Source organism: Eutrigla gurnardus, assembly GCF_963514095.1.
Source record: "Eutrigla gurnardus genome assembly, chromosome: 1".
Taxonomy (NCBI): Eukaryota; Metazoa; Chordata; class Actinopteri; order Perciformes; family Triglidae; genus Eutrigla; species Eutrigla gurnardus.
Window position 1 is genome coordinate 6,898,746 of NC_139915.1, and position 14,540 is coordinate 6,913,285.

Sequence of the window (14,540 nt, forward strand, 5' to 3'; positions counted from 1 at the left end):
TCAATAAAACAAGTCTATTATGGGGCCGATCACACTGAGACACACCGCTAGAAATGCATCAGAAAACTATTGTTTTCTTATGGTGCGGCCCGCCAGCCGTGTGCTCCGATCTTGTGCTGCCCATCACGTATTTAATACGGTAGGGGCAAGAGTAAGTAGCAAATATAATGTTGTATTGGAAAGACAAGAGAAACCCCAATCACTGAGTGATCAAATATGATATTTATGATGAAGCAGAGTAAAATGTTATGATCATAATATATTGTAAATAGATCAATGTAATCGTTGTGATGCATTTGATGTGTATGTATTCACCCCAAAATACATGTGCAGGAACTATGGTTGAAAGAAAATAGTTCCTACATGAAACTGCACACCACAAGTAGCCTGTAAAGGAAAGGTTCATCTCAAAAAATGCTTGATGTTGTTGACATCTCCATATGTATGGGCAACAGTCAAGAAAAGACAACAGGATCGTATCATGACCTCTGTTAAATGAGTCTGTCTGCTGAGAGGCCGGTCTCAATAAAACATCACCAACAGATCGATGAGAACAAACTGCCTTTTATCAATGGTGGAAAGCAGATGAAACATCAGTCTGTCGGATGGAGAAAGGGAGAAAAATAGGTTTTAATGGATGAGGTGAAGTAATACGGAAAGGAAATACAAAGATAGAAAGAGAATGACAAAGAGAGAGAAACGGGAGTGCCAAACGGAAATCAAATACAAGGGTGGGTGAGGGTGGGATTTCCTCTGCAGCAGCTGGAAGAAGAGGACATCACTTCCTTTTTGGTGGAAATATCTCATCAGGTCACAACAGAATGTCTAATCCACCAGCAGAAGAAAATAAAACAGTACAATGAACTTTACAAGACTTGTTTGTTCATAGAATAGAATAAAAATAAGCTCCACATGATATGTGTAATTAGTAAACCGGATTAGTGAGGTAGGAAGCTGGGTGGATTGACCTTCTTTTGTCAGTGTCAGAGGCCAGTGTAATTGGGTTGACTGAAGAAAATTGACCTGCAGAACTACCCAGGTCAAAGTCAGCGTTGAGACTTCAGTGATGCTCTGCTTGAGGATTAGAAGCATAAATCAGTGTTTGACCATTATGTGGGGCGATTCCTTTTTTGCATGTGTCCTCTATGTGTAAATATCATCTATATAAAATATAAAGTGATGTAGTTTGGCTTTAAACAAAAAAGCTTCGACACAGCAGCAAAGACAACGTAGAGGGAAGCCAAGAGCATTTGATTTACAAGTTTGTGTAGAGCTTCAGAACATGCTGCGTATCGTCTGTGGCGTATGATGGACCTGGAGCTGCATCCCATAATATAGCTGGTTAATGTGTTTTTGGAAGGCCACAGTTTGGTAGTGTGCCTGGCCGCCTGTGGTTTTGCTAGCCTCCGTTGCGAGTCCCGCTGCTGCTTAAAAGTGTTGTTTGTAATGCTGCATGATATTACACTCATCATGGGCGAAGCCGTGTCCTGTTCAGCTCAGCTCCATCCAGTAAGCCTTATTTACACAGGAGGAGACATGCTGGGTGTGCCTTAAATGATACGGCGAAAAGGGAAAACAAAGGTATCGGAGTAAATGGTGGGTTTGAATGAATCGCAGTGAAGGTTTAATTACAGTTCGGTTAAGTCGTGTCGTCTCTACAATGTCTGCAAGGATGGCAGCAGAAGTCAGGTTTTTAATATCATTGATAAATGGGAGTTGTTTTTGTGAGCGTTTGCAGAACAACTACTTCTATTTTGGGCTTTGACAAAAAAACAAAAATACTGAATAGCTGCATTGACACAAAACATCAGAATGTCAGCCCAGTTACACAAATTTAATAATAACAGCACATAGAAAATAGAGAACAAGAACGTATGAGGATTTAAGGAAAACATTTAAAAAAGGCCTTATCTGCAAGTGCAGATAAAATCTTCTGCACTTAGGGGATAGACTTACGGTAACCTCAGTGGTGACTTATCTTGACTAACAGTAGGAAAATGTGCAGAGAATGGTGTTTTGAGACAGGGAGGCCTGATGGATACTTTATCTTGTCGCCAGTTTCTCACCCCATTCATTACTTCGGACTAGATGATTTGTTTGGATCATATCTCCTTTGCACTTTTTCTTCTACGCATTCATCTAACGACACACATTTCTCAGTTCAGCCTTCTTTGTCTTTGTCATAGATTTTTACTGTATTGGAAAACAGTTTGGCTTTCGATTGACCTGAGTAGTTACAGCATGAGCACCGAAACTTCTACTTCTACCGGAAGAGCAAATTATTTTTGGCATGACAGCATATTTATTTATATAACTATGCTGTCATGTGAAAAAACATCAGCTCTTCTCACAGCTCAGTAGAAGTTGAAGACAGGAGTGGTGTATGATCATCAAAGTAAGTCATATCTCCAGGTGTGTTACCTGATTTACATTCAACCAACAACCTCAGCCACCCACTGACTCATCAGAGGGCTTTACACCTGTTGTCTATGCTTTTACTTTGTGTGTGTGTGTGTGTGTGCCTGTTGGAAACAGAGGGAAGGAGGACAGCTGTCATAGCTCACAGTCGCCTGCTAGATTTGGTGGACAGGTGTGAGGGGGTGGGGTCCGGGAAAAAGCTCCCAGCATCCACCTCTGTCACCAGCACTTACCACTCCCCCAACACACACGCTCACACACATTTTGCATTTACATTTTGGGATTCTCCATTCACCGTGGGGCTTTCGACGTGAGCAAATATGCACAACGTGTGAGTTATGCCTCAACTTACAGAACCGCTTTGGTCAAGGCTGAGCTCTGAACTTGGGGTCAAAGGTCAGTGTAGTTTTCCTGTTTGGAGGTTTATCACGTCCACTGTTTTGTAAAGGGAAACGTGCTTTTGATGATGTCATGAGGTGGCCATTCCTATGACGTCTCCCTGTATGGGCCCTGTGTATCTCCACTGTTCAGAGGTTTGCTCAGTGAGATTCCAGCAATCAAGACCTTTATTCTGTCGAAATGTATTACTAACACATTGGGAAACTCCAATTGTGGCAGCCTTCCTGCGGATTCATACAGCTCGACAGTGTTGGATGCAGATATGGAGACATTCGTTTTTCTCAATAAGATTAAAGCTGCTAATAACTACATTCAGATTCAGAATTGAATATTAGTTAGTTTCTCTGCCCAGCCCTGTAATTAGTAATGACGGATGTGTTATAGCACCAGTGCACAGATCTGTGTAAACATTTGGAAAAGCACGTTTCAGTCAAATGATTGCTGAAGTAAAAGGTGCATGCGAGGAGCATTTTTTTTCGATGGCGATCTGAGGGGGAACCTGACGGTGCTCCTGAAGACCCTAATCCTTCCTGACTTCTTGGGTTCAGCAGTACTTCAGTCAGTCAGTCAGTCAGTCAGTCAGTCAGTCAGTCAGTCAGTGAGTCAGTCAGTGAGTAGGCCTGATATGGGAAGGACCCCCTACGTTTTAATGCAATTGCATGCATGTGTTTCATGGTCAGCAGTTAGTCAGTTGCCCCTCCCCCCCAGTTGCTCGTTTGTTATTGTAGTGTAACAGATTCTTGCTAAAATGAAGGGCTCTGTCACTGATCTCTCCCAATACAGTCCTTTGTCCCATCTCCCGACCGCCTGACGGCGCCGTCCTCTGAGCAGCTGACTGCAGCTGAATGTTGAGCCTCAGGATTCCTAGAGTGCCCACTGTAGCCATTGTTGCAAACCTTTATTATGTAGCTCCGTTAATTAGTTATTTTATACTTTTTCATACAGATTCCAGGCACTCTACGAACTTCCTCTTGCTCATATGAGCGCAGGGAAAATGTTCCCGAGGGATAATGAATAACTTCCGCTTTCTCTGGCAAAAAATAGAAGTGATGCAAAATAACCAAACTGAGGGAGTGATCTCATCCAGTTGTTCTTGGCGTCCGGCTACAGTAAGCCTACTATTCTGCATCTGTTGTTGGGTGCAATCTTCCTCTTTTGGCCTGGGATATTATCTGCACATGTCCTTACATGTACAGAGAAACTGCAGCGCCACAGTGCTGTTGCATAAGAAATATTGTACTGTGTGCAGACTTTATGGTGGATTACATGTTATTCCACAAGGGGACTTTGGGGGGGGGGGAAACATCTGTGTGTTTTAACCCCAAAATGGCTCATGGTGGGTTGCTGTTGAATAACTCTATGGTTAAAGAGAAGTACTGGGACCTTAGGCGAGGGGTTTACAGTGAGAGCAATGGTTTAAAGTTGTTTTTGTGGAAGATATTTAATGTGTATGATTCAGGAGGGGGAGTGGTGACCACACACATCAGTGTGGCTCATATTTGCACACACTGGGCTTGAAACTGTCTGCGTGCTACCTGTAATTGCTCCTGATCAAAAGGCCGTTAACTGAGGTGAAGCGAAGGCAGATCGCTGCAGAGAGTCTTCCCCGTAAACATCAGTGTCCAGTTGCGGGACTTAAACACGAAAGCTGTTGTGCAGCTTGCAGCTACATCAAAAGCATTTTCAGTTGTCATTTTCTTTTTGAGTGAGATTTAAACTTCGTCTCCGCTCTCAGACCTTTCGAACACAAACAGCAGTTGTTTGCCTTTTGCAGTTCAGCACAGACAGCTCCAGTCAGGACAGTCGGCCATTGATCCGCCAGGCTTTTCACACCTTCTCAGATTCCCAGAAGTCTTTTCACTGATGTCTAACAGACCTGCTTGTGTTTTAGAGGAGGGAATGAAAACACATTATTTCAGAACCATGGTGTTTTTTCAGTTTACCAGCTGAATGCTCTCGCTGAGAAAATTGGAAGTTCAAGGCAATCTAACTTTAATCACATTGTACTATAATAGTTCCCTGATTAATATGTCAAGATTTCTCTTGGTACATTCGTATTTCTGAGTGCTCCAGTTAAACACTTTCAAGATTGAGATTTTATCTTTTACTCCATTTCAGTGTTAACACATTGTTATTATGTCTTTCAGGATCCTCAACGTCTTCAGCGTTTCCCAGTTTGCCCAGTAGAACCAGCAGTGCCACCAGCTGTCCCTCCACAGCTCACAGAGACTCTGGCAGCGACATAGAAGGCTTCCCGAACGCGGAGCCAGGATATGACAGCGTCTTCAGAAAGGTCAGTCCCCCTGTTTTCTCTTCATCTCCAAGACAAACACACTGCTCTGATAACTTGGAGGTTTTATAGTTCTATTGCCTTTATCGGCTGAGGAGATCCCAGAATCCACTAATTCAAAAAAATCAATGTTGAGATTGTTAGGAGCAATGGACTGAAGATATGACTCTGACTATGAGGGGAGCAGAGAAAAGAGAGCAGAGGGGCAGAAATGAGAACAAAACAACATCTAATATTGAATGTATTAAGAGAAACAACAACATCGTTGTTATTAGTGATAATGTGTTTCTGTATGAGTCATACCTGGCTTGTTACCGAACCAAACTGCAAAACAATCAATAAATAAAAATAAAAGAAGATATGTTAACTTTGTTTGAGACAGCCTGTAATTTTAGGGCTCAACACATTTCACCAGATCCGCTACTGGCTGCGGTCCAAATGTTCACTCACACTGAACAGCAAGAATATAGTTTGTGTTTGTGCCTGCAACTAGCCCTATAGGGATTATGTGTAGCTGTTTTGTCAGGCTGTGCTTGGCTTTTTATTTATCAGCACCCTGCGGCTGAGATGCCAAACATCTACTAAGCATCTTTTTAAGCCGGCAGCTCTACACCGCTGCTGGGGAAGTGCAAGCAGTGGTCCCTGCTGTCGCTCTGCTGCTGTTGAAAGTCTGTTTGAAGCCAGGCGCCCTTTGGTTAACGCTGAAATACTTGTATGTCTCAGTTTCTCAGAGAGATTCTCGGAGTCGAGCACTCAAACATGCTCATGGTAATGTGAACCCAATGTCCTTTTTGGAAAAATTCAGCTGCCTGAGCGTAGACAGTGTGAGGATGAGGCGAAGGAGACTGTGGATGGATACGGATGGACCGAATTTGCCATGAAGTCCAGCGGCTTTGGTTCCACTCAAAGACCACAGCAGCTTAATTCAGCTTCAATACGAGAGGATTAGTGTGTTCACTGCACTCAAGAGGGATATATCTTTCTTTTGTAAGATACAATACCATACAGGCCAGAGAAACCATTTCATAACCCTGAGGAACTCTATTGATCCCAGAAACATGTCATTCGAGCATGCATCTTAAATGCTCACTAATTGTAGTGTGTGTGAATACAAGCATCATCTAAACTCTGCTGAAACGTTCTTCCAGCTATAAAGCTGAAGGCAGGTGACTCACAAACATACACTGCTGTCAGTCACGTGCCCCTGAACGTATACACACACACATGCACACACACACACATTCTCTCACTCCCACAGGAAGTCGTGTCCACAGCATAAAGCTGATCTTTCATTCCCAGCTCTCCAACAGAAGCAGCTCTATGCTCGGCTCTCTCACTGCAGCTGGCAGCACAATAGGCTCAGTTAAAGCTCACACCTACAAATGAGCTTGAAATGGACTATCCCATACCTGTGTGTGTGTGTGTGTGTGTGTGTGTGTGTGTGTGTGTGTGTGTGTGTGTGTGTGTGTGTGTGTGTGTGTGTGTGTGTGTGTGTGTGTGTGTGTGTGTGTGTGTGTGTGTGTGTGTGTGTGTGCGTGTGCGTGTGTGCTCTTTCCCATCATCATCATCAGGCCAAATTGTACTTAACAACAGATTTGTCCTTGGTGTTATGTTACAGTCAGATAGGTATGACAATACATTACTAATTACAATGCTTTTTCAACCCTAAATTTAGCATCTCCTCATTTGCACAACAATGCATTGACAAACACACACGCAGACTTATATAATATACTTCAACTAACAACAGGCTCGTCGTAATGATGGATAAACCTTAAAAAGACTGTACATAACACATATAACATTTTCCTGGGAAAAGTTTTCCGTCATTTATTGGTGTTTGTTTTAATGTCAGTGTTGCTATAAAGTGGCTCTGGCTCATTATCCCTAAGCCTTGCCATTTGGTCCTCATTATACCCCATTCCTGTGGGTTAAATAGCTCTGCAGCATTCTCTCAACATATCACATGCTTCAGTGAAGAAATGCTGCTGGATATGCATCATGATGGGCGAGGTAATTAACAATAATTTGAAGGGCATATGTTCAGTTATATCCTGCTGTATTATATTCTGTTCTTTTCTATTATATTGAGTTCTAGTCTGTTTTTGTTGTGTTTTATTCTTTTATACTGCATCCTATTCTGTGGATTCTGTTCTGTTGTTTTCTATTTCATAAATGTTTTGTCCTGTTTGTTGTGTTCTCTTCTATCATTTCTGTTCTGTTGCATTGTATTATATATTATTCAGTTCTGTTTGGTTCTATTTCATTATATTCTTTATTTATGCAGCTGCTAAAATAGTGAAATTGGGACATGAATTTTAAGCTTCTTTTACTTTGACAGTTCCCCGTTAGCACATGATGCTGGGCGGTAAGTCTTTCCGATAATAAGAAAGGTGCACTCAGTAGAGTGCATGTCTCCACTAGGTGTGACTGCAATGACTCCTGCTTTATTGTGTTGAATACAACCCACATTGACGAACCCCAACTCCCACTAAAAAGACAGACAGTAACTGACCGCAGAGCAGTGAGTGACTGAACGGTCAGCTGTGTCTGCAGTTCCGTTAACTGTTAACCAAAGATTAAGACCTAAACAATAAAAGTGGACTGTTTTATCCATAGCCATGTATTCTATGGCCGCAGATTAGCGTTATGGTGGGTCGGAGGTGCACTCAGCTGTGTTATCATTCGTGATCCCTATCGGCCAGGGGGTGGTTAAGAGGACTGAGTGAGGAGTTAGCAGGCAGTCAACGGCAGTATAAACCAGGCAATAAAAAGTGTTTTAAAAGTGTCACCGCAAACCACCAGAGGTCCTTGAGCATGCAGCCATAACTGGCCACCCAAAATATTACGCAGTTTACTGCAGCAGAATGTGAGAGTAGCTGTGGACAGACATAGTGGTGCACACTCCCTCACTCACTCACTCACTCACTCACTCATGGACATATGCACGCACACACACCCACACAAGCCATCGCACGATTCTCCTGTCAAAGACAATAATAATATGTAATATAACAAAAATTTCCCCCGGTGTCTGCAGAACGATGAACCAGTGACAGCAGGGGACAGTGCCAGCGAGGTTTCCATCTCCTGTTCCTCCACCGACGACACCGCCAGCGTCGGCCCGTCAAGCTCCAGTCCCGAGGGTAGCCAGGGCCCGGAATGCGGCTGGAGCCCAGAAGAGGCCGGGGCAAGGATCGCTGCAGGACTGGACAGTAGTGGCGGTGGAGCAGGGGCGGGAGAAGCTGAGGAAGAAGCCAAAGACAGAGTGACGGAGGTGCCGCGGCGCTCCTGTATCCTCAGGAACAGCATCCGCTCGCTGTCGCCTCTTCGCCGCCACAGCTGGGGTCCTGGAAAGAACAACGGAGGAGACGCAGAGATGAACCAGAGGAGGTGAGACAGTGAAGGTCGAGATGCAGAATTTCTTATCACATTGTGGATGGAGTGGAAATGATAAAACAACTGATGTTGTTGCTTTTTCCTCGACGTTGCTGGTGTTAGTCAGTAGATGTCCGTAGACCTGACGTGTGAAGATGTCAGTGTTATTAGAGCTGGTTGATGTCACGCCCTCTGTGTCATGTTAAGCGTTTGCTCCTCCTGCTGTGAGCAGCTGTTTTACCTGTTTTGTCTGGCATCTGTAACCAAAATTGTACGCACACAGATGCATACACACAAACACTTAGAGACACACACTCGCAACAACATACACATTAGCCATCAGTTGACATGAACCACTTGAGACTCACTTCCACACTGAGAACACTAATGCAGACCACATTGACAACAAGACCTTGACATCTATGTTCCCCTCTGTGCTAGAACAGCAGCCTGTCACTGACTTTCTGTAGAGGAGTCGCCAGGCTGTAAAAGGCCTGTGCCAAGATGTTGGAGTGAAAACAAAACAAAACAAAAAAACTGTCTGCTTCCGAATTTTAGCAGCTGCTATTTTTTATATATCCAGATTGGGCACAAACAGCCAGTGTTTAAAACAAAACATTTATAGAAAAGTTCCTCCTGCTGCTAAATATGCACAGTACATGAACACTGTAGTGTGCATATATGACATAGTGACTCTAGAAGTATCTTACATGTAAAGATCTAGGAAAATGAATGCAATAGGAGGACCGAGTGTGAAAAACTCATGCCATCACCACTTTGTGACTTTGCCCCCTTCCGCCGTTTTAGTCCGATTTGAAAGGAATAGTTTTGCTTTCTCACTCTGAGTTCAATGAGAAAGATAGCTAACATAAGCTACCTACAGTACCTCTAAAGTTCACTAATTGACTGGTCTCATCTCGTTGTATCTTGTGAATTCTGTAAGTTTAAAAATGACAATTAGTTTTTTTTCTTCCTGGGGGTTTGACATCATTGTGAGAGACAAAATTAGTGACATTTAGATCAGCTGGTAGTTGGATTTTGTAACCTTTGAACAAAGCCAGGCAAGCTGTTTCCCCTTGTTTACAGTCTTTGTGCTAAGCTAAGTTAACCCCTCCTGGTTCCAGCTTCATAGTTAATGGACAGATGTGACAGTGGTATCAGACTTCTAATCTATCGTGGCAAGAAAGCAAATATCAAATTGCCCAAAATGCTAAACTGTTCCTTTAAGATCATTATTGTGAAGCAATGCCATTGTTATCACTCCTCCAACATGGTGGCCTGTGCCTTAGAGCGTCATTCACACAAACACTAGTGCCCATAGATATCCAATCTTATGGTTCCAAGCAAGTAAAAGAGATATTTCATCCATTCATTATGCTTATATTGACCTGCCATTCCATCAACTCACCCATCATGCACCACTCCCCGTCTCTCTCTCATCCATCACCTCCAGCTCCATCCGTAGCCCTGGTGACAGGAAGCCGACCTTTCACAGGAGAAGGTACTAATAAATCTTATTCATCATCATGTGATGTTAAGATTGACTTGTTGCTAGGTGACACAAAATGACAAATTTACGGAGGTGTAGCCCTTTGTGGATCTCCCACCTTTTAATGTATGTCGCCGAACTACCGCTGCATTGTGCTCCATCCCTGCAGGCAACTGTGCTGACATATGTTGCTCTCTTTTCACCCGTTGTGGAATGTGCAAGAAATACTGTGGCAGATAGATGGTTGAGACACGCTGGTGTTTTGTATTGCAGTGGTAATAACAGGCAGCCACGGAGAAAGAGGGGAGTTTAGGTCTGGAGGCTCAGAGAACTTGGCGAGAGCTTGAGAACAGAGGAATTTGTTTGTATGTAATAAGTTCCTGTAGGAATCTTTTTCAAAACTTTAAGAGATTTGGGGGAGACAGTGTGCCACAGTAGTAAAAACAGGATGGATGCTGTGTAGACTTGTTGTAGGTACAAGAAGAATGGCTATGTTGCTTTTTGAGGCAGGGGGAGTCGAGTGTAGTACCACTCATCGTTCACCATAAAGTGCTATTTTGAGACCCTGAGTGTAGTTTTTTGTCAGTTCTAGGCTGAGCCAAACCCTCACCCTGGACTTCTCACGGAGGCTGTAGATTATGAAGACGGTCTTGAAGCTATAATTGGCGTAAGCGTCCACGCCCAGTTAGGATAGCTGCCACAAAGCAGTGCTACTTTCATGTTTCGATGGAGCTTTTTTTCCTATTTGCATTCAGGAGTGTGATCTTTGAATTTGAGCGGATGACTCATTGATTTCACATAAATATATTTTATAACGTTTTTCCTTAAAACCCTGCCCTCTCACTCAAATAGCACCTGCTTGCACTCGGATTTGCTCTGCTTCTGCTCAAACTCTACTCAGATATATTGATGCTTGCACAGATTTCCAGCCCTTCACACCCAGGATCCCTCTGTGTGCTCATGAAACGTCAGCTCTCAGATTTCTCCACTGCTCTTCTTTTTTCCAATAACCCTGTCAAAATTAGAATTGAATGCCAGTTGTATGTTTGACCAATGGAAGAGTGAAATTAAATAAAAAGCTCTCAAATTGAAAGACCATGCTATGGAATAAAACTCCATAGGTTTCAGGCTTCTGGCATGAATAGACTTTAAGTCCTGGAGAAGTTGAAGGATCCTAGATTGAGACTGGAATTACTATTATTACATAAACGGCATTCATCTTTTCACTGTAATCAATGCCAATAATGACTGGCATAGTTTCAGTGACACATATGTGGTGACACATCTACTGCTACAGCTATGATTAACTCTGATTAACTAATAACACAGAATAATGTCAGCCCTCGGCCTCTTTATCCGTCATCCCCTAGTTAAGACATGGCTGTTATGGTCAGAGACAGCTGCTCTAACCGTCCGGCCACATCTTTCACACCGAAGAAAGCACTGACTTCGGCTCTGGTAGCTTTAATGGTAAACTAGTCACCCAGGCTATTCTGACAGTATTGCAACTGTGGGAAACTGCTTCGGTTCAAGATTTTTTCCCGTCTGCTAATGCTATTACCATAACACTGCAGCAGGAAATTAACTTGAACCCATTCGCAGTGTTTATGCTTGCCAATGGGAAATCTTAAATGTGCCAGAACATTACTGCCCTCTTCGAACATCGCTGTAACTTTCACATCCTCCTCTAGCTGCTTCACTGTAACTCCTCGGCCCCAAAGCTGCGATGAGGAAGTAGTTAGTTCCCTCAGGTACTGTGTGTTTGTGTCATTGTGTGATGCGTTCCCCCCCAAGGGATCTTCTTTGAATAGCATGTATTTACATGCTGCTCTATTTGCATTTGCCGTTTTGTTGTGGGCGTATATGCCTGCGTGCATGTCGTTTTGGGAGTGTGTGTGATTGCCCTGCCCCATCAGTCAGTCAGTCTGTAGCTTCCTACAGCAGAGAGCAGCAACAGCTGCTGGTGTTACTCATATCATACTGGCAGGAAGCAGGCCTTAATATGACAGATAAACTCATCTACATTCACAGCCCTGATGATTAGGTGAGTGCTGCTCTACGCTGGTCACTGATGATGGATAATTCGTGATTCCTTTTGTCCGGTTTAGCTTACTGATGTTTGAATGCGTCGGACTGATGATGTGCTGGATAGTGGAGTGTCGCACAAACCCCACGATCTGGAGATAAGAGAGATTTACTGCTGGAGCTTTAACCGTCACAGAATCTGTCCTGAAGCGAATAGAGCTGCGTCGGTGTACAGTAGCATTGCTCATCCTGAATTGTAGCCATAGTTTTCCTCTCCATAATCATTGTATTGGATTTTTCAAGGCCTCTTATTTCCAGTCATAGATCGATGTAATTGGGTTTGTAAATCACGGCTGCAGAGCTCTCTGTGCCGATGCTGATGTTGGAAGACATTTGCCGCTGCTTCAGCTGTAAATCTTTCTCCAGAGCCCAGTGATAACTCAGCTGGCTAAACACTGTGTGTGTGTGTGTGTGTGTGTGTGTGCGTGCGTGTGTGTGTGTGAACAGGTGGATGTGTGCATGCCAGGATGTATTTGTTGCAGCAGTACCTGGAATTGTCCAGAGAGAGTGGAGTGTATCTGTACAGTACAGTTGTCCCTCCTTCTTTGAAGTCACCTCTGCTTTCTGTTTGTCTATGTAGCTACAGCCTGGAGGGGCTCAGTGGGGCCCAAGAAGAGCTAAGGGGTCCCACCGCTCAGGGGCCCCGAATCCTAGAGCCTTCGAGAATGCCCAGGCATGACAGCGATGACAGGGGCTCCCTGGTTTCTCTGACAGAGGAGCAGGAGTTGGGGGAGCATGCCAGACTACGTGACCCGGTCAGCTAACACACACACACACACACCCACACACACATTTGTGATGACCTTTAGATGTCATATCTTCATACTGTCGGTCACAAAGGATTCTAAAACACATTCTCAGCCTTCCAATGAGAGGAGAAATTAATTTGCAAAGCTTGGACATGACCAACTCATAAACAGTCTGGGGAACTTTGCCAGTTTGGGGATTAGTAAAGAATTAATAAACATCACTTTCCTCAGGGGGCTTCACGTCACTCGTTGTTGGATTGAAAACAAATTGTGAACACAATCATTTGTGTAGTTTCCCTTTTCAGTCTACCGTTCCTGTTTCCAGTTCAGTGACTGGAAATGCTTTCTTCCACATTGCCTGGTTTAGTGGGGTTTTTTGTGTGTGTTTTACATCGTCATGCACTGTATTTGACTCAAGCGTGTGTTCTCTTGGCCCAGAAATCCCGGCGGTATCGGCCTCTGAGAAACAGCTGTCCTACCCTGACCCTGCCCCTCACCAAGTCTGTATCCATGCTCGCCATCAGCCAGAGAGACATTGATGGTGAGTGACAAGTCGTGATACTGCTTATCTGCTGCTACTTCAAGCTTTCAGAGCTACCACCCAAATTTCCACGGGATAACTTTTATCTTAAAAATATCAGCGAGAAGCACACAAGAGGGTCTAAAATATGTGATTGAAGAGTATATCCAGGATGTCAAACTGACTCGGCAGGTAAAATTAGATAGAAGCTAAATCCTAACATTACAGATCGCAGTGTAAAAGTCAACCACCACAGGTGTTTGTTCCACTGGTGTGTCTGCCAACATTATTAAGGACCCTACAGATACAAACCTTTATGTTAAAGAGTTAGCATCGTTGTAACGTCGTTGTAACGTCGTTGTAACGTTGTTCAATAAGGAAGAGTAGATTCCATTGACAAAAACTGTAAATTTCAGTCTAAATAAAACCTTTTATTCACGTTATATGTGTTTTCCTATGGGGTGAACTTGTCAGACCCTGGTCAGAGCAGGCTGATTCTACGCTATGGGTGGCCAGTCTGCTTTCAGGGGACGTAACAGTCTTTCTTGAAAGCCAGGTTTGTAGATGAGGACTTTTATGAGTTTGCTAGATAAATACAATAGACACGGCCATTGTCTCAATTATCCAAAGGCCCGACACACCCCTAGTCCCTCCTACACAGCTTTTGTGCACCTATGAGGGTGGGAGTGGTTAAACCTCGATCATTCTCATTGGTTCAACCTGAGCAGAGTGGAGATGCCTATGTGAGTGAGCAGGACCTTTTAAAAGACTGCATTTCTTCACCAGTTAATATGTCCAGTAAAAAGGGCTGCAGGGATGACTTATTTGTGTAGGCCAACCCAGAAGTTAGCATGGCTCTGGTTCCCTCAACAAAAAGCAGATGGGATTTTCCCCATCTTGATTGTGGATTATTACAGAAATAAGATCTGTGGCAAACACAACTTCATGATACCTACATGTTTGGTTCTTCAGGAAGATATAATCATAATTAATTAATCATAATCATAATTAATTCATTAAAAAGTTAATATTAGGCTATAAACTATCTTCTCGTCTCCACCACGAAGCTCAAGGTGTTCAGTTTCTCATTTAGTCACCACACTTTTTACGTAAAAGCTTGAAAATAAACTGTATTTGTAACAAAATGTCAAAATCTAGTTTAAGCTTGTTTTAACCAAAGATCTCATTTCATGTATCTGACCAAAACACTTT

The 14,540-nt window shown here is 43.4% G+C and overlaps 1 protein-coding gene across 3 annotated transcripts in view; it reads left to right on the plus strand.

Moving 5' to 3' along the window:
- akap13 (A-kinase anchoring protein 13) overlaps positions 1-14,540 on the plus strand; it is a 93,802-nt gene that overhangs the window by 46,257 nt on the left and 33,005 nt on the right. For all 3 annotated transcript variants that reach the window (XM_084013450.1, XM_084013449.1, XM_084013448.1), the window contains exons 11-14: positions 4,965-5,110; positions 8,148-8,500; positions 12,640-12,814; positions 13,247-13,349. In XM_084013450.1, the coding sequence (XP_083869576.1) occupies positions 4,965-5,110; positions 8,148-8,500; positions 12,640-12,814; positions 13,247-13,349 (777 nt within the window). The remainder of the gene's footprint in view (positions 1-4,964; positions 5,111-8,147; positions 8,501-12,639; positions 12,815-13,246; positions 13,350-14,540) is intronic.